This window comes from Populus euphratica, unplaced genomic scaffold, assembly GCF_000495115.2.
Source record: "Populus euphratica unplaced genomic scaffold, PopEup_1.0 scaffold246.1, whole genome shotgun sequence".
Lineage (NCBI taxonomy): Eukaryota > Viridiplantae > Streptophyta > Magnoliopsida > Malpighiales > Salicaceae > Populus > Populus euphratica.
In genome coordinates this window covers 40,885-62,666 of record NW_011500126.1, presented here as the reverse complement: position 1 = coordinate 62,666, position 21,782 = coordinate 40,885, and the positions used below count along the sequence as shown (strand labels likewise).

General features: G+C 36.5%; 5 protein-coding genes across 7 annotated transcripts in view; 1 reads left to right on the top strand and 4 right to left on the bottom strand.

Annotated features, from left to right (window-relative positions):
- The first annotated feature begins 350 nt into the window (after positions 1-350).
- LOC105110247 (staphylococcal nuclease domain-containing protein 1-like) lies at positions 351-7,476 on the top strand. Its single transcript, XM_011005226.1, has 17 exons — positions 351-477; positions 984-1,158; positions 1,362-1,436; positions 1,535-1,648; positions 1,735-1,839; positions 2,504-2,710; positions 2,836-3,045; positions 3,122-3,229; positions 4,038-4,208; positions 4,293-4,490; positions 4,569-4,919; positions 5,005-5,235; positions 5,317-5,505; positions 5,639-5,716; positions 5,803-5,997; positions 6,220-6,597; positions 6,985-7,476. The coding sequence occupies exons 2-17, from the start codon at positions 1,000-1,002 to the stop codon at positions 7,171-7,173; spliced, it is 2,958 nt and encodes a 985-aa protein (XP_011003528.1). The 5' UTR covers positions 351-477; positions 984-999; the 3' UTR covers positions 7,174-7,476.
- Positions 7,477-10,437: 2,961 nt separating this feature from the next.
- LOC105110246 (calnexin homolog) lies at positions 10,438-13,305 on the bottom strand. The gene is made up of 6 exons (XM_011005225.1): positions 13,062-13,305; positions 12,878-12,947; positions 11,320-12,443; positions 11,157-11,228; positions 10,958-11,068; positions 10,438-10,854 (listed from the first exon to the last, which is right to left on the bottom strand). Exons 1-6 carry the CDS (start codon positions 13,152-13,154, stop codon positions 10,705-10,707), a joined length of 1,620 nt encoding a protein of 539 aa, XP_011003527.1. The 5' UTR covers positions 13,155-13,305; the 3' UTR covers positions 10,438-10,704.
- Positions 13,306-18,763: 5,458 nt separating this feature from the next.
- LOC105110245 (uncharacterized) lies at positions 18,764-19,576 on the bottom strand. The gene is made up of 2 exons (XM_011005224.1): positions 19,461-19,576; positions 18,764-19,362 (listed from the first exon to the last, which is right to left on the bottom strand). The coding sequence occupies exons 1-2, from the start codon at positions 19,476-19,478 to the stop codon at positions 18,877-18,879; spliced, it is 504 nt and encodes a 167-aa protein (XP_011003526.1). The 5' UTR covers positions 19,479-19,576; the 3' UTR covers positions 18,764-18,876.
- Positions 19,577-20,368: 792 nt separating this feature from the next.
- The window catches only part of LOC105110244 (pentatricopeptide repeat-containing protein At5g61800-like), a 24,470-nt gene continuing 23,056 nt past the window's right edge, over positions 20,369-21,782 (bottom strand). Inside the window, exons 2-3 of one of the 3 annotated variants that reach the window (XM_011005222.1) lie at positions 21,092-21,436; positions 20,369-21,023 (exon numbers count right to left, since the gene is read on the bottom strand). The gene's annotated coding sequence lies outside the window, so the exon portion shown is untranslated. Of the gene's footprint in view, positions 21,437-21,782 lie in introns of all 3 variants that reach the window. The other 2 variants (XM_011005220.1, XM_011005223.1) reach the window with 2 other exon arrangements.
- LOC105110279 (uncharacterized) lies at positions 20,558-21,109 on the bottom strand. Its single transcript, XM_011005268.1, has 3 exons — positions 21,092-21,109; positions 20,880-21,023; positions 20,558-20,809 (listed from the first exon to the last, which is right to left on the bottom strand). The coding sequence occupies exons 1-3, from the start codon at positions 21,107-21,109 to the stop codon at positions 20,558-20,560; spliced, it is 414 nt and encodes a 137-aa protein (XP_011003570.1).

Genomic DNA, 21,782 nt, shown 5'->3' with positions numbered 1-21,782 from the left:
TTTTAATTTTTAAAAAACCACTTTCAAATGAAAAAAACCAGGTCCAAAATCTAAGGTAGAAAACCAGCAGCAAGGTTTTACAAAACCCCATTTTCAAGCTTAAATAAGGTGGGCCCGGAAATGTCACCACGTCATCCAGTGTCCAAAACAGGTTAGCCAAACGCATTAAATTAGAAATAAAAAAGCATACGGAATCCAATCCCAGCTTTCTAGAGATTTTCTTTTTCGTATTTATACTAAAATTCAATCTCTCCAAGGGCATTTATGGTAATTACAACTAAAAAACAAGGATATTATAACTGCTAACTTCCTCTTCCCTCCCCTCTTCTGCTCTTTTATGTTTCATACTCTGCACTCTCTCCCCTTCCCTCTGCTCTTTTCTCTATCTAAAACATTTCTCTCTCCCGCACTGGATCTTTTATTCTCTCTTTAAATAAAAACAGCATTTTTCTCTTAATACCATACACAGAGATCGAGGTAATTACAATTGGAAGATATTAATGGTTAATCAATTCATCGATTTTTCTTATAATTTGCGGTTTCTGTGATTAATTAATTTATTCTGAAATCGAATTACAGATCGAGTTACTATGAAGAGATTGATGGTTTTTTGTAAATTTTTGAGTTTTGATGAATTCAATGTAACGGATCTGTTGTTTTTAGTTGCGTTTTTTTATTTTATTTTTTTTAATTCTTTGTTGATCAGTGCATGTTGTTATGATTGTTTTTTAATAAATAAAAAAATATTGATAATTTAAGTGATTGATTGCGGCGATTAAGAATGAGCTGTTTTTTTTTCTTTTTTTAAAGAAGATATTTAATGCTTGATCATGTTAATTGATTAATTAATGTTGAGCTAAATTCTTGAATTTTTATGATTTGTGGACGGAAATAATGGGAGTTATGGATAGGATAATTTTCTTTTTTAAGAAAACAAATATTATTTCATTGTTTTTTACTTTGTTTATTGTCGTAACATGTAGATCTTAGCTGTTGAGAATGGCTACGTCGACAGCTGGGGCTACAGGATGGTACAGAGGGAGAGTGAAAGCAGTTCCTTCAGGAGATAGCTTGGTGATAATGGCCGTGACAAGCAATAAGCCTGGCCCGCCACCGGAAAAGACTATCACTTTGTCCTCTCTCATTGCCCCCAGATTGGTAAAGTTCGTGCTTTTCATGATATTTGAATAGAATAATTAGAAAGATTGTGCACGGGAGGTTTTATGATTGTAATGCCGTATTTTGGCGTTAATTACATAAGTTTTGTTTTTATGAGTGGGAAATTAGATTCTTTGTGCTATTTTTTGAAGTTTAATTTTGTGAATTTGTTTTTTTTGTTTTTTTTTTCCTGGGATTGTTAGGCTCGTAGAGGTGGTGTTGATGAGCCGTTTGCCTGGCTGAGTAGAGAGTATTTGCGAAACCTCTGCATAGGAAAGGTGAATGCTGTTGAAATATGTCATCTGTTTGATGGATTATTATTATTGTTTGGTTAATCAGGATGATAGCGTGGCTTAACTTCCTTTTGTTTTAACAGGAAGTGACTTTCAAGGTAGATTATGCTGTCCCATCCATCGGAAGAGAATTTGGCTCTGTGTTCCTTGGTGACAAAAATGTTGCATTGCTGGTTGTTGCTGAAGGCTGGGCAAAGGTGAATCGATTTTGTTTTGACATGTTACCTTGATATGATTTTGAACTAATTTTTGTGCGTGGGCTTACTGAATCTGTCATATGCAGGTCAGGGAGCAGGGTCAGCAAAAAGGTGAAGCTAGTCCTTTTCTTGCTGACCTCCTACGCCTTGAAGAACAAGCTAAACAGGAGGGTCTTGGCCGATGGAGTAAGGTGAGCTCACCCCCCCACCCACCCACCCATTATAAATTTCAGTTTCTGGTTCATGGTTTTTGTTTTCTGACTCATTAGTGGCACAGAACACATGTCATTACTGTAATCAAACAATTTAAGCAGTATTAAGTAGCTATGATTAGAGGCTACTGAATGATGATTTTTTACCTCTTTGGTTGCTGCTGAATGGCTCTTTTCTGATCATTTAGAATTTCATTTGGAAACATCATGCTTACTTGATACTTGTCAGCATTTTGAATTTTTCTGACACTGGAGTTCAAATAGTGAAAATTGAAATTTCATTCCTAGGCAGATATGCTTTACTCATTGTTTGATGTGACTTGGAATCAGTTACTGTTCAGATAATCTGATTGGTTAAGATTCAATTATTTAATGGCATGATTTCTTTGAAGTTGCTGAGCTGGGCATGTTTGTGAGCTCAAGAAAAAGAAATACAGCATCTGTAGCATCTTCAATAATTATTTGCTGATAATTGTTACACCCTGCCTATCCTGTAAACACCGCACCCGCTGTGCACAAATTGTAAAAACTCCCATTTCAAAGAAATCATTTAGCAATTTGAGAATTTGTTGCTTTAGGAATTTCAATCATGTTTTCGTAATGCAAGTTTATGGGACTTGTCACCTTGTATTTCTGATCCTAGGCACCAGGAGCCTCAGAGGCATCCATCAGAAATCTACCCCCCTCTGCCATCGGTGATCCTAGTAACTTGGATGCCATGGATCTGCTAGCTAAAAATAAGGGAAGACCCATGCAAGGCATTGTGGAGCAGGTTCGTGATGGTAGCACTGTCCGTGTATACTTGCTTCCAGACTTTCAATTTGTCCAAGTGTTTGTTGCCGGAATCCAGGTATGGTTGTTGCACTCTGTTTTGAATTTTTCCTACATGCTGAGTTGTAGTTTTCCTGTCAGTCTAATTTGCTGTTGTCAGAGAATACTCATTAAATACCTAACATTTAAAACTTATTAAATCAGGCCCCTTCAATGGGTAGAAGAGCTGCAGTCGAAACTGTTGCTGAAACAGAAACAATCTCTAATGAAACAAATGGTGATGCTTCTGGAGCTTTTGCTCCTTTAACATCTGCACAAAGACTTACAGCCTCAACAGCACCCCCAGAAGTTGCTCCTGACCCATTTGGGATGGAAGCCAAACATTTTACGGAGCTCCGTACTTTGAATAGGGATGTAAGTAAATAAGTTTTTAGCTGTAATTTTATGTGCTATTTTTTAAACATGGACTAAATTCTATTTGGATTTATAGGTTCGCATTGTTCTGGAAGGTGTTGACAAGTTCAGCAATTTGATTGGATCAGTATATTATCCCGATGGGGAATCTCCAAAGGACCTGGCATTAGAGCTTGTGGAAAATGTATGTGCTGAATTGTGTTGCTTCATTATGTTAGTCATTGATAATAATTAATCTTCATAAAATAACTGATGAAAGAGTTGCCTTATATCATCTTGCTGTTTGCCTTAGCCCTTTCGGTCATCTAATGCATAATTGTACATATCCACTCCTGAATTCAGCCTCGAGGCATTGGGCCAAGTGCTAGAAATGAAAGGTTGAGGGAGCTTGAATAGGTTCTAGGGTTGATATTTGCTGAGCAGGGTGGCGGGGTCTATCATTGTGAAATAGAGCGTGGAGGGGTCTATCATTCTGAAATAGAGTAAGGTCATAGGATAAAAATAAACTCTTGCATATATTTATAAAGGAAGAAAGATGTAGTTTGTGCTCTAGTTAGATTCCTGTAGAGTTTGTATATCTTGAGCTGTTGTTAGTAGTTTATATTACCTTAAAAAGAAATGTCAGCCTATGTGCTTTGGGTTTTCTGTTGCATGGGAATGATTTATGGTGCATTTCTCTTGTGCTAGATGCAAGTTAATGGTTGCTCATGAATTTTTAAATGCTTGATTGGAAAATTAAAATGGGTATAGTGGAAATGGTTTGCATATTCCCCACTTAGACTCCTTTCTTTTCAGCTATTGAATTTTCAGCTAAATTGCCGCCTTTGCATGCTGACTTCTGGCTTGGGACAGCCTTCTTAGCTCCACGATTCTGCCTCATTTCTAAGAATGTCTTTTTGTGTTTGAAGCTTTCCTACTTCTAATAGGATTTTCAGTGTACTTCCAGATATATGGGTATTCTGAATCTCCCTCTACCTCCTCTCCTAATACAGGGTTTGGCTAAGTTTGTTGAATGGAGTGCCAACATGATGGAAGAAGATGCTAAACGGCAGCTGAAGACTGCAGAGCTTCAAGCCAAGAAAAGCCGCTTGAGGATGTGGACTAATTATGTACCCCCTGCTACAAATTCAAAAGCAATTCATGACCAGAATTTTACAGGAAAGGTAGCTGTTGGTCCGTTACTTCTTAGTTCCAATTCCTCTAATTTTGTAGAGATTTCTTCTCAGTGACGTTTATGTTTTTGTTAGGTGGTGGAGGTTGTAAGTGGTGATTGTGTTATTGTGGCTGATGATTCTGTGCCTTATGGCAGTCCATTGGCAGAGAGACGTGTCAATCTTTCAAGCATTAGGTGTCCAAAAATGGGTAATCCTCGCAGAGATGAAAAACCTGCTCCTTATGCCCGTGATGCTAAGGAGTTTCTGAGGACACGTCTTATTGGCCGACAAGTATGGAAGTTACTCCTACCTTTTCATTCCAGTGATTAAAAGAATTTCAGTACTTATAATGATCATTTTTTTTTTCAGGTGAATGTGAGAATGGAATATTCTAGGAAGATGACAGATGGACCTACAGCTGCCCCTGTTCCTGGAGATGCAAGAGTTATGGATTTTGGATCCATCTTTCTGTTGTCTCATTCTAAAGGTGATGAAGCCTTGACAGTTCCATTGACTGCTGCTGGCCAGCAACCGGGGATTAATGTTGCTGAGCTCGTTGTTTCTCGTGGCTTTGGCACTGTGATTCGGCATAGAGATTTTGAGGAAAGATCAAACTTCTATGATGCCCTTCTTGCTGCTGAATCACGAGCTATTGCTGGAAAGAAAGGGATCCATTCTGCAAAGGACCCCCCAGTCTCACATATTACAGACCTTACCACGGTTTGAAATATAAAAATTGTGCTAGAGCCAATCTCTTTTGTTTCCTTGCATGGTCCAAAATATAAACTTTATGTGCTTCTTATAGGCATCGTCCAAGAAAGCAAGGGAATTCTTGCCACACATGCACAAAAATAGGAGGATCTCTGCTGTTGTTGAATATGTCCTTAGTGGTCATCGTTTTAAACTACTAATCCCCAAGGAAACATGTAGCATTGCCTTTTCATTCTCTGGCATTAGATGCCCTGGTCGTGATGAGCCCTACTCAGAAGAAGCAATTGCACTCATGAGACGAAAGATAATGCAGAGAGATGTTGAGGTAGTGTTTTTACCCTCTCCAGTGCTGTTACTTTGCCGTTTGATTGCTTTCCTTGTTTTTGATAAATATACCTTCACACAGATTGAAGTGGAAACCGTTGATAGAACTGGAACTTTCTTGGGATCGCTATGGGAGTCGAGGACTAACATGGGAGTGACTCTTCTTGAGGCTGGCCTTGCAAAGTTCCAAACTTCCTTTGGCACTGATAGGATCCCTGAGGCTCACCTTCTTGAACAGGCTGAGCAATCTGCCAAGAGTCAGAAACTGAAGGCAAGTTGTATTATTATGTCTTATTGATCTTTTGATTGTTGCATTGAAAAATGCATGGACTATGCACTATAATCTGCTGTTCTTTTCTTGATAATCTTTGCACTTTTGATAAAAAAACTGAAAATCCTTACAGATTTGGGAGAAATATGTTGAAGGAGAGGAAGTCAATAATGGTCCAGCTGTTGAAAGCAAACAGAAAGAAGTGCTCAAGGTGGTGGACATATGATTGGATGAAACTTTTTGTCATATTTTAGAAAACAGCTTCTGATTTTTTTCTACTTAATTATCTATTTTCAGGTGGTGGTTACAGAAGTCTTGGATGGTGGTAGGTTCTATGTCCAGACAGTTGGGGACCAGAAAATAGCCTCTATTCAGCAGCAACTTGCATCCCTCAGTCTCCAAGAAGCTCCTGTAATTGGTGCTTTTAACCCCAAGAGGGGTGACATTGTGCTTGCTCAGTTTAGTGCAGATAATTCATGGAACCGAGCAATGGTGAGAATTAGCTTCCTACTTGGTTTCAATCTCCATCTACTCAAAGCTTAAATCTTAACCTTCACAGTTTGGTTTCATCAATATAATTTTCCTCTCCTGTTCTGTAGATATTATTCTTTCACCACTTGCCTTCTTTTTTCTGTCTTTGTTGTTAAGACTGTTGGATCCGTATCATCGCTATGCTTGTTAGTAAGCTAAACTTTCCTGTTTTGACTTGTGAAGATTGTGAATGCACCTCGTGGAGCTGTTGAGTCACCCAAGGACAAGTTTGAGGTGTTCTACATTGATTACGGGAATCAAGAGGAGGTTCCCTACAGTCATTTACGGCCTCTTGATCCATCAGTGTCAGCTGCATCTGGTCTTGCTCAGTTGTGCAGCTTAGCGTACATTAAGGTTCCAAGCTTGGAGGAGGATTGTGGTCCAGAAGCAGCCCAGTATTTTAGTGAGAACACATTAAACAGTTCAAAAGAATTTAGGGCAAAGGTAGAAGAAAGGGATACTTCTGCAGGGAGAGTTAAAGGCCAGGGAACTGGACCAGTTCTTATTGTAACTCTGGTTGCTGTTGATTCAGAAATTAGCTTAAATGCTTCTTTAGTTCAGGTATGAGTAATGTTTTTCATCTTCTTTGAGGATGATTGTTTGAATGTTAAACCAGATGAGAAAAGCAGGCCTTGTGTTTTGGGAGCACAGGTTCCCTTACACTTCAGGAAAATTAATCGCCTTGTCATTGGATGAATCTCTGTTATTATTGGTTACTGAAGGTTCCATAACTGACATTATTCTGTATCCATAAAGGGATTGCATGATTGTTTGAGAATGAAATACGAATAGTTTGATAGTATTTTAGTTCAGTTTCATCCGGTTGTTGAAAAAGCATAAAATATATTGTTGACAACAAAACATGCATTATGAAACTTGACAAGAATTTAGTACCTTTTCTTTTTCTCACCTTTTCTGTTGGCTAAGTTTACTTCATGGATATTTCAGGAAGGGCTTGCCAGGATAGAAAAGAAGAAGAAGTGGGACTCTATGGAAAGAAAGGTAGCCCTAGATAATTTGGAAAAATTCCAGGATGAAGCCAGGTCTGATAGGCGTGGGCTGTGGGTGCATGGAGATATCGAGTCAGATGACGAGGATGTGGTCCTTCCTGCTAAGAAGGCTGGTGGCCGTCGATGATTTTAACTTGTTCACTCCAGGTAAATTAAGATCAAAAGAACCCAACCGGCCTAAGATGAGTTTTTAGTTTGTAGGCTTGTTTTATCTGGTGTAGAAGAGAATGCAGAGATGTTTCAGCTGGAACTCAAGTTTTGTCTTCCTTTCCTTTTTATTTGTTCTAAAATTTTCGTCGTAGCAGAGGAAACAATTTTTTTTACACGTCTTAATAAGGTGAACTACACTCAGTAGTGATGCGCAGCATTATAAACAATTATTCAACAAAGTTGATAATGTATCAGTAGTGTTTTCTTTTGGACTCATTATCACTGAAGTTTTGCACTTAGTATTGTTTAAGCATTTCATGCATTCATCAGCCAGGTGGACCTTGTAGAGTTTTATATGAATCGTAGCCAGTTTCATCAAGCAAGCTCCACAACTCGTGACTTCTTAACCTAATTCCTTTCCGGTGTTGGCACCGTTCCATTTTTGTGACTGAATGGGTGCCTATATGTGTGATATCAGGAAGAAGCTGGGAAGATATATGCATTCTTCCGTTTCTGTGAAGCCTCCAGTTCAAGTGTATGGTTTAACAAGCTATTTGAGGGAAACCACTGCAATACACTTGGCTGGTAAATTGTCCAGTATAATGAGTAGTTCTGCATTCATCCTTGTCTTGTTTTCCTTGGAATCCCTTTTGTTCTTGCTTCTTGAAGCCTAGTTTTTTGGATGCTGCATACTGGATGATAAAAATATTCCAGGAGAAATTTTTTATTTAATAAGAGAGAAATAAATACCCTCGGCATGTTTTGGGAAAAGCCCAAACTCTGATCAACATTTGCTGCGTCTTAGCATGGTGTTCATCTGCCTGGATTCGTACAACAATAGCTGATCACCAAGTCCATGTTTGGGTGCTGCTCATGGAGATGCCAAATTGTTTGATGTCATTCTAGGTTTCAGCTTGAACAGCATTTTATGTGGGTTTAAATTAATATTTTGAAAAGTGAGATTGGATTTAGCTTGAAACTGAGCCAGGCACGATATTTACTTGTTCATTTACCCATGCTGATGTTTTTAAAAACTTAAGGGGTTTTTTTTTAATCAAGAGTGTGAGAATCGTTTTGCAATGTTATATACCCGAGCAAAAATATAATTTTTAAAATTTTTTATTTTGGATATTTGTTTGGCTTGGATTTCTAATAATAAAATATATAAGAGAAACCTTCATTAGAAAAAAAGTAATAAGACAATAAATAAAAAAGCATAAACTATTATTATTATTATTATTGAAAAAAATCATAAACTTGAAAAATAAAATTAAAAATCACAGAAAAAAATAAAAAAATCAAAAGAAAAGGAACCAAATTGAAAAAAAAATTATTATTATTTTAAAAAATTATAAATTTGATTTGAAGGATAAAATTAGAAACTATTAAAATTTTAACAAAAAAAATAAGGAAAAAAAATCAAAAATATAAAAAAAGACCGAATAAAAAACATCACACACACACATTAGAATTGAAAGATTAAATTAAAAAACACAATATTTATAAAAAAATAAGATTAAAATAAAAAATTAAAAGAATAAGAACTGAAACTATAAAATAAATAAAAATAATATAAAAAAATAAAAAAATAAAGACTAAAATGAAAAACAAAACATAAAAGAAATTGTAATTGAATGACTAAATTGAAAAACATATCTCTGTAAAATAAATAAAAAATTAAAAGAATAAAAATAAAAATTAAAAATTAAATAACAAAGAGGATAATAATGTATTTTAAGTTTTATAAAAGAGAGAAAAAAAAAACAAACAACCACAGCACGTTTACGCATTTCATATCATATGGAGGAGAAGATGATTGCACATTCAATGAGATGATGAATAATCAGAGTTGGCTAGCAGCAGATGATATCACATATGCTACCTGAATAACTTAAAAGTCACCCACTCATTTATCCATTTGGAATACGCGCCAATAGATTTCTAAATAAAAAAATTAAAAATAAAACATGAAAAATACTAAAATACCCTCAATAGCAATTTTTTTTTTTTGTCTTTTTAAAAGATAAAAGGGTGCTTTCACTATACATGGATAATAGAAAAATCATAAACCCCTTGCCTAGCAACTCAACTAATTTTTTATCTTAGGGGCATAAAAATATTTTTACTGCTAAGAAGCTTGTGGAAAGCCAATAAAACTTTTAGTCAATAATAATAAATGTTTTAACTTTGGGGTAAAAAAATATTTTTATTTTATATAAAAAAACACATCCTGAGTGACTAATAAAAAAAAACAACAAACCCAAAAATAAAAAAATAATTTTACCACACTAATCCATAATAAAACTGTGGAGCTAACGATAAAACTCTCATGTCTTTTAGCCTTTTCTTTTTAATTAGCCCACCCATCCTTCAAAAGGGGTTTTCCAAATTCTTTTGCCCATGTCCTGAATTTCAAACACAATCTATAGTAGTGCTTCTTTCAACTAGTGGCCATTGTAAAAGAGGTATGGTTCTTACAATGCATTAATACCAAGCGCATGAAAATACATGGAGCTTAATCACCTGAGTTACTCCTCGAATCCTTGCCCACATAATGAGCATCCAAACAATCCACACTTGAAAACTAATCACAATTTACGCTCAATGTTCAATTAAAGTTGAAGCAAGTAAATTTTGAGTATTTCTTTTCTAAATCATGCAGGTGCGGGCAGGTTTCGGCTTCGCAAGATCTTTACCCCTGAAATATGTAAAAATAATTGCATAATAATATCGGAATCCAATGTTGAGAACAGCCCGTTTTTGCAACCTTACCAAACCTTTTGGAGACTCTTGTGACGCGAACTAGAGAGGACCTCCAGAGCCAAACCTCGAGCTGCTCCTTTTAATATGCAGTGCAGAATCTACAGATATGAAGAACAGGAAAATTACGGGAGCAATTCTCGTAGCCAGAGCCACTTCCAGATACTCCACCCCTACGAAATCCTAGGACGTTTTTATTGCGTCTTTTATGGCGGAGAGGATAAAACATGAGAAAAAGGACGGTAATGATGATGACATAAATGCAATAACGGAGGCAGCCAATCATTGATCTAACATCTGATTCAAATCTGTTTCTTCTAAACTCTTGAATCATAAACTTTAATATAAAATATATTATATTTGGTGCAGATTTGTCAGCTCATCTCCAGGAGAGTACCAAGCCCTAGATCCTACTTAAGGACGCTACCAAAACCAAACATCAGATCGGGGACCGCCATGACTTGCACTGCAAAACCAAGTATCAATCAAATAGCAGACGGCTATGGCACGAGGACGTATTGTATTGGATACCAAAGCTATAATAAAACAGGAAAAGAGCTAAAGCTTGGGAAGGCGACTGCCAGTCTGTTCAAAGCCTGACATATGGAGTGATTTACACTCTGATACATCTCCCGTGTTTTTGATCAAATATAGCCATGCACGCATCCAGAAAAATAAAAAACAACTAAGCTCAAGTTCTACAAAAAGTGAATATTGTTAAGCATTCTCTGCCCTCAGATCTCATCTCTCAGTTCTCACGCCTCGATTGCCTCCTACGAGCAGGAGCAGTAGCTTCATTCTCGGCCTCAGTCTCTTCTTTCTTCTCATCGCTGCTGCTGCTGCTTCCTTCCTTGTTGGATGTCTCCGCAACTGGCTCAGGTTTCTTCTCCACCTTAGCCTACAAACACAATGACATAAACATCAGTCTCCGATCAATCTCCAGAGAAAGAAGCTGCTAAAGTGAGAAAAATAAGAGGGTTGACTGAGGTTTCAGGACTCACCTTCTTTCCACCAAAAATTATCCTGCAGAAAAGAGTAAGGATCACCACCACAACGGAGACAAGGACACCAATTGTGATGTTCGGTTGTTTCTCTGCCTTCTCGATGAGTTCCTGCATGGAAATTGCATAATTGAGGACAAATTCATGAATGGCCCACTAACTTTAGACAGCATGTAACCAGGTTAAGTATTTAACTTACAATAATTTTGTCCTTGTGCTTGCTTAGGAAAGAAAGCTCAGCAGCCTGGTATAGGAGTTCGAACACCTTCTTCTGCAGAATTAAAATGATGGCTTAGATTATGATCCCAACATAGCAATCAATAAAAACAGCAAATAAAAGCAAAGACTGCATGGCGCATTACCTGGAAGCCAGCAAGACCATCAGTGCCAGTAGCTGCTTCCTCAGCCTTCTGTTTCTCCTTCTCAGCATCAAACTTTGGCTTCCATGTTGTATCCCTAATTGAAGCTGCTGCCTTCTCATCCTTTGCAACCAAGATATTGTCAAACAATATGCCATCCTGCATTGTCCAGATCTCAATACCAACAGCAGCAATGGGCTCGAAGTCAGGCTGGTCAAGCTCAAAGTAGTTGGGGTTTGGAATATCCCGAGGCTTCCAAATACCCTTGTAGTTGGGGTTGTCAATAAGTGGAGCATGCCATTTTCCCTTGTATGCTGGATTTCTCTTCATTGGTTTCTTCCATTCACCACAACCAGGGGCTTCCTCACACTTTGGGTTATCAGTCTTGGGTGCCTCCCATTCACCATCCTCCTCTTCATCCCAATCTTCTGGTTTTGTAGCTTCAGGATCATCAATCTCCTCAGGCTCATCATCCAACCATCCTTCAGGTTTCACAGCATCCTCATCTACAATTTCAAGAGGTGCATCCTCGTCCCAGTCCTCTGGCTTCGCTGCCTCAGGATCAGGAATTTTTGCTCTCTCATCCCAATCCTCAGGTTTCACATCATCTGGATCAGGAATTGTCTTGGCAGGGACAAGTGGGGGCTCAAAATCATCAGATGCGAGGAAGTTTGCCTTCTTCTTCTCCTCTCCATCAACCAGAATTTGCAACTCATTGTCAGATTTCAAGATGGCCGTGTACACATGAGTAAGCTTGTCGTGTGGAACGGAAGGTGGGAACTTGAGGTGATGCTCAACATACTCCCCACTCTTTGGGTTTTTATGCTTCAAGATAAAATGAACCTTGTTTGTGGTACCACATTTGTCAGGTCCAAACATAATCGAATAAGGAGACTCACTGTCAAACCCCTTGGGCACCCACCCAGCATCCTGTGGTCGGAGATATTTCAAATACGCACCACCACATTCAAGCCCATTCTGAAGGCGAGTCTCAAACTGGAGGACAATTCCATCCTTAAGACTCACAGGCTCATCGAGTTCCTTCACAATGGCGTACTTCTTAGCCGGTTCACTCACAAGAAGTCCATAATCATCATGTCCCTCACTCTTTTCATGCTTCCACTCCCCTAAAAAAACCCAAAACACAGTGAACAACCAGCAAAACAAATGGGTCTAGTCCGATGATAGATTGATCTCTCAAAATAGTAATTACAAACAGCTATGATCAAAGATTTTTATTTTCCTTTTAAAATATATTTTACCAATATTAAACATCGTGCCTAAGAAAAGCAAAATCACAGAAATAAATTCGGTTAAATAATTGAAATTAATTAAAGCAGGCTATTCATTATTATTTATAATTGATCATCTAAAAAAGTATAGTAACAAATGGGTAAAAAAAGAAAAAAATCAGCTTTCACACGCTCATAATTACAATTAAAAACAAAATTTGAAAAAAAAAATCCACAATAACCACACAAATAAAATAAAACAAAAGAAATCAAATTACACACTTCAGATCCAAAATAAACTAAAAAGTAAATCACTTAGTTCTTTTTACCCTTATAGTCTTCTTTCTCTGAAACAATCCATCTTCCACTGAAAGACTTGTCAAACGTCTCATAAAAGATCTACACACACAAAAGATTAAAAAAAAAATCATCAGATATCCATAAACAAACACACACATTAATGATTAATTTACAGCTTAAGAGAAGGTGATTAAGCTAATCGACAATAATTACCGTGTCATCGTCAGCGAAGAGCTGATTGAAAGAAACGAAAGCTAACAACAACACAATCGCCAATCGGAGAGTGATACGTTTCGCTTCTCTCATTTTCTCCTTCGTCCTCTCAAGAAACCTAACTCTAATGATTATTCAATCTTTTCCGATCTAACACTAGATCAACTGAGAGAGAAGAGGCTCGATCAGATGTACTTCCTTTATGTTACTGAGAGAGGATGAAAACATATAGTGTGAGATTTTGGATCTGAAGATGCTCGTCATTCCTTTGGTTTAGCCAATGAAAGTACGCGCCACGTGAATTCGACCAATGATTTATCGCCACGTGTAACCACCAGCAATTTTGCTAAATGACGGCCTTTTCTGGAATATGGAAGGAGGAAATCGGTGATTTTTCAGAGATGGGCTTGACTTGGTCAAACCAATTTGGTGTGTAGATCCATTGCCTTCGGCCCATTTGCTTTGTTAGCTTTTAGGGTTATTTAACTTCTTTTTGTTATTTATTAAAATATTTTTTCTAAATATATTAAAATATTATTTATTTATTAAATTTTAGTTTTAATATTAACACATAAAAATAAAAAAAATTAAAACTAGAAAAAATTTAAAAATATAATTAGACTCAATACTAAATATAATATTAATGAATATTTGAACGATAGTTGTTATTTGTTTTTATTTATAAATTTTTATTTTTTTAATAAAAAAGGTTTTTGATCCTTTTATTTATATATGTTTATCTTCTACCACAGCTCATCAATACATGCAAAAAGTTAAAAGCTTTCACTTAGCTTTTTTAGGCTTCCAATAGAATCTCCAACATCAGAATCAAAGAATTAATGTGTTGATGAGAAGGGTTTCTGGGCCATTTGTACACAGTGCAGAAGCCATTTTCCCTTCCGCTCTTTCTATTCCAAGTGAAAAAATAAAAATAAAAATAAAAATAAAAATAAAAAATTGTAACGCTTTCAACAGATTAGTTCTTGAGCAACTAGCCATGGAAACTTCATAAGAGAATCATGGTCGAGCTTAACTGTTTCTAAATGTAAAAGAGTTAATCATTAAAAGCAACAACAATAACAGCTGAGAATAGAAATGAAATTATAGACTGTAGAGTTGGTAGACTCAACCTTAACTTCTTTTCATCCCCTTTGTGTTGGATTTTTCAAGGGAAATCCAATGACATTGCTTACAGAATGCAGAACAGCAGCAAGATTCAAGGCATTGTCTAGTGCTAGAAAAGAATGTGATGCAATGTAATCGGACAAAGAAATGGTGAGAGTGAGATTTATATGGTGTCAGCTGCTAAACATACTTGATATATGTCATTGTGGCGATCAGAACCAGTGCTTGCCTTCGTTACCTAATGAAAACAGCCTCCTTTGATGAAAAGCTAAGAAGCCAACATTTTCTGAGCCTCCCACCTCGACTGCTACACAGAAACACCTGACGAGGGTTAGCTCAGGAAGCTCTAGAATAGCAGTTGAGGGAGAGAGTTCAGAAAAAGTTGGATTCCCAACATTCTCATGAATAGAGAGCCATGGAGTGTGCTGGTCAGAGGGAATCATAGGCACCATTTATACAGAGTACGCTGTGCTACTTGCCATTAATTTATTTCATCTTATCCATGTTGAGCAAAAGACAAATTGAGACTTCAGAAATCTCATGTAATTTTCCAATGAATTAATGGGAAGAAAAAAGAGATTTTTTTAGATAGCACATTTTTTAGATCTCCTTCCTTGATACGGAAGAGAATATTAGTTCAGGTGCTGGTTAGGCTTAATTTAGCTCAAGTCCAAGAAAGAAGGACAAGAATCTTGCCAGCAATTTCAATGAGTCTACAGGCCACAAGACCTTGTTCTTGTGGCCTTAAGTTTGTTTCAAAAATTCATTAATCACAGGGAAGTTATCGAAAAATAACCATCCAAGAAACGTATCACACAGCGCCCCTTCCAAATGGTGATGACATTTGATCACCATAATGGCTACAAGAACAGTTCCGTGTAGGTAACTAGGTAGGGAAAACAATTCCTGGCTCAAGAACAAATATACTACTTCTTCGAGTTTAACGCGAGAGCTAAATCTGCTTGACGACCCCATCAAAGTTGGTCATGATAGCTGTTAGTGATGAGAATTTTGTTGTTAATGGACATACGGAGGTTAGGACAATTACATTGTGAAAAAAAGGGTCTTGGCCAGGGAATTAATATCCACAGCGATTCCTGATTTGTTCATACTAGAATTTCAATTTCCAGACTTGTGCGACAAAAGTGATGCTTAAACACACGATTCTTTACATGTAAATTTCAATGGGATTCTGAATATTAGCAGCCACTGGCGAGTGACCCCTTCGTTTTCGTGGGACAAGTACTCTGCATCACAAGAGCGGTTCATGAGTTCTTACGCCTATGTTGCACCAGGCCATAGGTGCAAAACATTCATTATACAACTATATGAATATGGAAAAAATTATAAATGTTTCCCTTAAAATGTCAGAAAGGAAATTATAGTGGGATAAAGAATAGGTAAACATTCGATTAGCATATGATTACCTAGATTATTTGCGAAGTTTCCATGGAAATGACCCTTTGGAGAGATGGAGCACTGGCACGAAAACTAAACTAGCATAAAAATGCATGGTGTTTAGGCATATAGTATATGTACGTCATGGCTCCACTGCTGCTCTCTCACCATCCATATATACATCCAGTCCATGGAAGGGAAGAGCTAGAAAGTCTAGATATGGTCTTCCATCCATGAGTAATTGATATTTGAATCTCTAAGATCTTAATAAATTGTAGCCATCCATTTGTGAGGTGAATCAGTTTGCACCGTACAAAAACTAAATTTACTTGTGGAATTGCTCATAAAATTCTGCTCCGAGCTAAGAGATTCCCGAGCGGAATTTGCAAAGACTTTATGTTTGGAACTGCAGGCTCTTTATATCTGCTCTTCCCTTAACATATAAGCTCTTAAGTCTGCAAGAATTATCTTATGAGAGAAAGCAAGTTGAAACCTAATTTCCAGTCATGCCATTGGCCATTGGGGGCTAAGCTTTCTATCTCCCTTGAAAGCTTCTCCAACCATTTGATTAATATCCATGAAATCCAGCCTTCTTCATTGGCTATACTAAAATATGAACCTTCAAGGAGTCTATATAGACTGGTTTGCCCACTTGCTGTTAAAATTCTCGTCGAATCTTTGTATAACCAATACATTAACTCTCATGTCCATAATCAAATCTTAGTAAGAACCAAAACCAAACAGAGATATGCATTTTACTGTCCATTCTCCACTGTAAAGATATTTTGTACGGCTGGTTTTCTCGAAAGCTGCTGGCAAAGCAACATGGATGCCAACTTTTTGGAGAAAAATATGGGTATTGGATATTAAATATTTGACTCAGTCCATACTTTAAAGGTCAAGTGAAAGTGAAGGATTAGTGGGGATTCTACCTTGATGGATACTAAAATTCATCTTTAATAAGACACACATCTTGCTGTAAAATCTGGAAACGACAAAGGGCCACTAGAAACCTAACCCCATGGATTTCTAGACTCGGAATCCACAGTTGAAAGAATAAATGGAATCTATCCCCGAAATGCGCATTATCATGATTTGAAGAACATCATGGAAATGCGCATTATCATGATTTGAAGAACATCATGGAAATCCATTCTGGTTTTAAATTGACTTGCTCAAGCATCTGATCTTCCCATAGCCTAATGGAATCTGTCCAGCAGTCCCCGAACCAAACTATGAATGGAACGTAAACATTGATAGGAATGGGGCAAACAAATGTAATGATGCCTACAAATTCTTCCTTGCTTACATAATCTAGGTGCTGAAATATAAAGTAATATATATCGCACCAGCCTAGCTGTGCTAAAAGATAATATGAACCCTTACATTTTGAAATCTTTAGTCCCATCTCCTTTATCCTTCAAAAATGGAAGAGCTACTATGTGTGACTAGCAAAGCACTAAAACCAACCTTTTCTTTTAAAACTCAGAAGATTTAGCGTATCATTTCTCCGGACTAAAGGTAACAAAGAACTTGAGTCTTGAATCTCACGTCAATTTATATTCCACTATTTTATTCCTTGTAATATTTGTATTATTTGTTTGCTTGGAAAGTAGTATTTTTTATAAAATAAATTTAGAAAAAATAAATTTTAAAAAAATAAATTATTTTTTATATGCAGTAGTGTAATGAAAAATAAGTTAGAAAATATTATCTAGTATTTAGTTATGTCATATAAAATAAACTGTAAAATAACTTGTTAATGTTTTATTTTTTTTAAAATAATAAAGAACAAATCTTATAAATTAAAAAATTGAATCAGAATAAAATTAAAAAATATATATAATTTCATAAATTATCTCAAATAAAATAAATAATAATCAAAATAATAGAGATCAAATCTAAAAAAATAAAAAATAAAAGATGAAGAAATTAAAATAATAACAATTAACATTTCATAAATTATTTCAAATAAAATAAATAACAATCAAAAGAATGAGAATCAAATTTGATAGATAAAAATTTTTAATAAAAAAATAAAAAAAAAGACAAATAACAATTATAAAAATGAGAACCAAAGTTAATATAAAATTAAATTTTAAGAAATAAAATTGAAAAATAAATATTCAAAATAAAATATATATAGCAATTAAAAGTTTAAGGATCAAATTTGATATAATCAGCAAATAGTATGATATTTTTAAATTTTTCACAACTTTCAGAAAGTGTTTTTCGTTCAAATTTTTCAGGAAAACACTTTCTTTAAAACCAAGCTAAATTTTTCTTTTATTGGAAAGTATTTCTCATTAACCAACTTTTCTAATAATAAACAAACACAAAAAAATTTAAAAAATTATTTTTCAACAAAAAAAAAAAACACAGCCTTCAGTCTCTCGTTCCCTCTTTCATTGACTCGTGAAAATGGACGCCTGCTGCCATGCTCACAAGAGTCAATTGCCTTGTCCCGGGGATAAGCCATCTTCGTGCCACCATGGTATGCTCTCAAAGTTGATATGCAGATCATTAATCATCACTGTATAAAACGAGTTATTACAATATTTATTCAGTGAGATATCAATGTATGTGAATTAGGTATATAATCTCTAATTGCATTTAATTAGAAATTAAGGGATTGTTTTGAAATTAGGCAATGTGCCACTTTGCCTTAGCTAGACTCACTAATCACTGGCTTATCCTCCAAGAACAATATTATATGGGTTTTCAGCGATTGGATGCAAGAGGTTAAATTGTCATAAATGTGCTTCACATTTATTTGATGGGTTACGAAATACATCTTCCTTTTAATTTAATATCTCCATTTATAAATTGTTTGGAATAATTTGATTTTGAATAAGTTGAACTTCATATCTTCATATTATAAAATATCCACAAATCAAGTTTTTATCATAGTGATACTCAATACTTAACAAGAATGAAAAGGCTTATTTTGGGGTGTTCATATGAGCCTATTATTCAAATACTATTTCTTATTCAACATTTAAATATTTTATTTAGTTTTATTTTGCAGAAGGATATGGGTAATAAATTATTTTGAAATTAATATTCCTGTATAAATTAAATCAGTTATGTGTTAAGCAAATCACTCGATTTTGTAAATCACATTCAGGCAATTCACTCCAGGAAAATTAACATTGGACTAATTGGACTCCAGGAAAACTACTATTTACAATCACACTGGCTGATTAAGCAAAGAGGTCCTCGAGCCTCCCTCCTAAGCTAAAAAAGGGTAAATCCCATCTTTCCAAAGAAGAGATGCGTACTCCATAGCAGCTCAAAGCTGTAGTTTAGGATCGACCCCTACATCTTTAAGTGTCTCAGCACGAGGCTTATGTGCAAAAACTTCTTTACGAACAGGATCGGGCAAATACTCAAGTCCATTATGATCAAACTCTTGAACATGTGCTACTTTCCTGAAAAATGATTTCTTTATGAACTTGTCAGCTTCGTCCACCACTTTATCTGGATCAACCACTTCAGGTATGGTCTCTCTGGTCTTCTTCCTTACGCGAACATTAGGTGCATACAGTACTTGTTGCTTGGCAGTGTAAAGACCAAGTGATATTGATACAGCTATCATCCCTATTGCCACATAAACTGGCACAAAGTCACCTCTCACCTTCTTGCCATGCTTGCTTTCTTGATGATAGTGATGTCCAAACTGATCAGCTGTTGGTGCGTATGATTTCAGTTTTGGCGGGGTTGAGGTTGCATAGGTTGCTGTTCCACTTAAGCGACTTGTTATTGATTTCCAATAACCCTGCAAACCATAGGAACAAATTTAGTCAAGGACTCAGCAAACATGTAAAATACACTTAGAGGTGATAAAGATTGCAATAAAAATGATAATTCACCCACCATTGATCTAAAAGCCATGTTATTGTTGGGTGGGATTCTTGAAGAGGGAAACACAAAGATTAGGTAAATATTTCAAGATTCTTTGCTTTGCTTTGTTTGCTTGCTTGCTGAGGTCAAGGTTTCAGGTTCTCGAGGGTATAAAAAGGAGAGGGTGATTAGATGGAGAGAGTTCTAGAGCCACGTAGCAGAGTGTGGAACCTGCAGGGACAGTTGTTGAAGTGTTAGAGGAGACCGCATCAAGTAGAAGGCTCAGGAAGTGGCACGTCATGTTCTACTACAGTACCAGGTAAATTTAAAGGCAGGCCTGTGGTAATAACATGACATTTTCTTGTTCAGGGAAAGGAAAACTGGGCTGGCCTTTTTAGCGGGGAGCAAAGCTCAACTCTCCTATTGTTTCTTGATAAACCTTAATCGTCTATGCTCTTAAAAAGAAGTTTTTGTGATCAGATTGCAAAGGACATGGATATGACTCCCTCCCACCAGCCCCAACTCTGTATAGTAACTTAATTGCTCCAACTTCTCTAGCTGGTCAGTTGGTGCAGACAGGGATGCCCCCAGGAGCGCATGGTAGGAGTCCTTTGGGCTCTTTTGTTCTACAATATCCAGATCCAGCAATTTAATGAATAAAGTTTCTCACTTGCACCAAATACATCCAAACCGTTCACAGGATGCTAATGCAAGCCATACCCTGCAACAGATGCATTTTCTTTTTTTTCCAAAGAATTGGAATTGCAGGAGATTGGAGTTGGAAACCTAGAAACGAAACGACTCCTTCCTTCAGCTGGCAAAAGTGACCAAATAGAATAACGCTCCAAAATCAGACCAGAAACAAGGCAAGGAGCATAGCAACAATCTGAAACTAACCCTATAGAATTAGAAACCTAAGAACAAACTAATATTTCAAAATGAAATTAATATTAGCTAGCTCATTAAAGTAACCTCATCTACATACCATTGCATTCATCACTAACTAGGGTGAAATTTACAATGAGCACAAAAATTTCGCCTCGAGCTTTGTTAAGATAAAGAGGAAAAAAAGTTTGTAAAAAAGATTGAAAACAAGTGCCTAAATCTACAAAAAGGTAAAGGATAATGCATCAAAGCTGCTGAGGTTCTATTCCCACAGATTTTAGTGTCTCTGCTTTGAGAGGGTGAGCGTAAACATCTTTGCAAATGGGATTAGGCATGTACTGAATACCAATCTCAAACTCCTGAACGTGAGCTGCCTTCCTGTAGAAGGATTTCTCAAAGAATTTCTTGCCCTCGTCAACCACTTTATCTGGGACCACTACTTCAGGAATTGTTTCCCTTAACTTCTTTATGACACGAACATTTGGTGGCTTCAGAAGCTGCTGTTTTGTGGAGGCTAAACCCAGTGAGATTTGTAAAATTATTAACGCCGGTGTATGTGAAATCAGCCTTCACTGACGTCTTCCTCCCCTGTTCAACAAGATCAAGATATCCAAAATCAGCTGCTGGTCCTGCATGCACCCGCCTTTCTGGTGATGTTGATGTCGCATGTGCATTTCCTCTTAACCGACTTGTCATCCATTTCCAGTAAACCTGCAGAATGTAGCAATCAAGTCAGGAAATAACTTTAAGAAATGAACAGATAATTAGCAATCACTTACAGTTGATCTAAAAGCCATGATTAGGTTGTAAGGAGAGCTAGATGTGTTGTGAAGAGTTCTACTTATTTCATAGAACCTAGAAAGGGTTCTTGGCCATGCTTGGTAGTAGTTCTAAGATTCCTGTTGGCATTTATAGACAGGAAGCTAGAAGATTTTCTGGAACCATGTTACACTACGTAGAAGCTGAACCGATAGTTATCCTAATTGCATAGTGCTGACAAAGTGGCAGCTCATGTTCCCGCTTGGAGCTGAGGTGTATGGTTTCAGCTTTCAATTTCAAGCCTTGGTGAGCCACGTCGATTCTTCAGGTTCCAGTACAAGTTTCCAAACAGTCGAGTTGTTTTCCTGAAGATACGCACAGTATTGGTTAGCTGCTCCAACTACTAGCACATTTATAGACCTTATCAGTGCATCAAGGGAGGAGCATACAGCCAATGACCAAGGGTTTTTATAATTCATTTCAGAGTCATGTCAATCGGTTTATATCGCCACGAGGACAAAGTCCATTTCTCAGAACCCAGTCAGGAAAAAGCTTCAAAAATTTTCATTAGAACTTTTGAATCATTCTACTTTAGTATTCTAGGTACAAGCAGGGCGTGATGAAGATGAGCAACGCGCTATGGCAACTTGGAAAGTTTCCGAAGGGAAGATCTGAAGCTCTTTATTTTCTTTAGTAATTGAACATATCAAG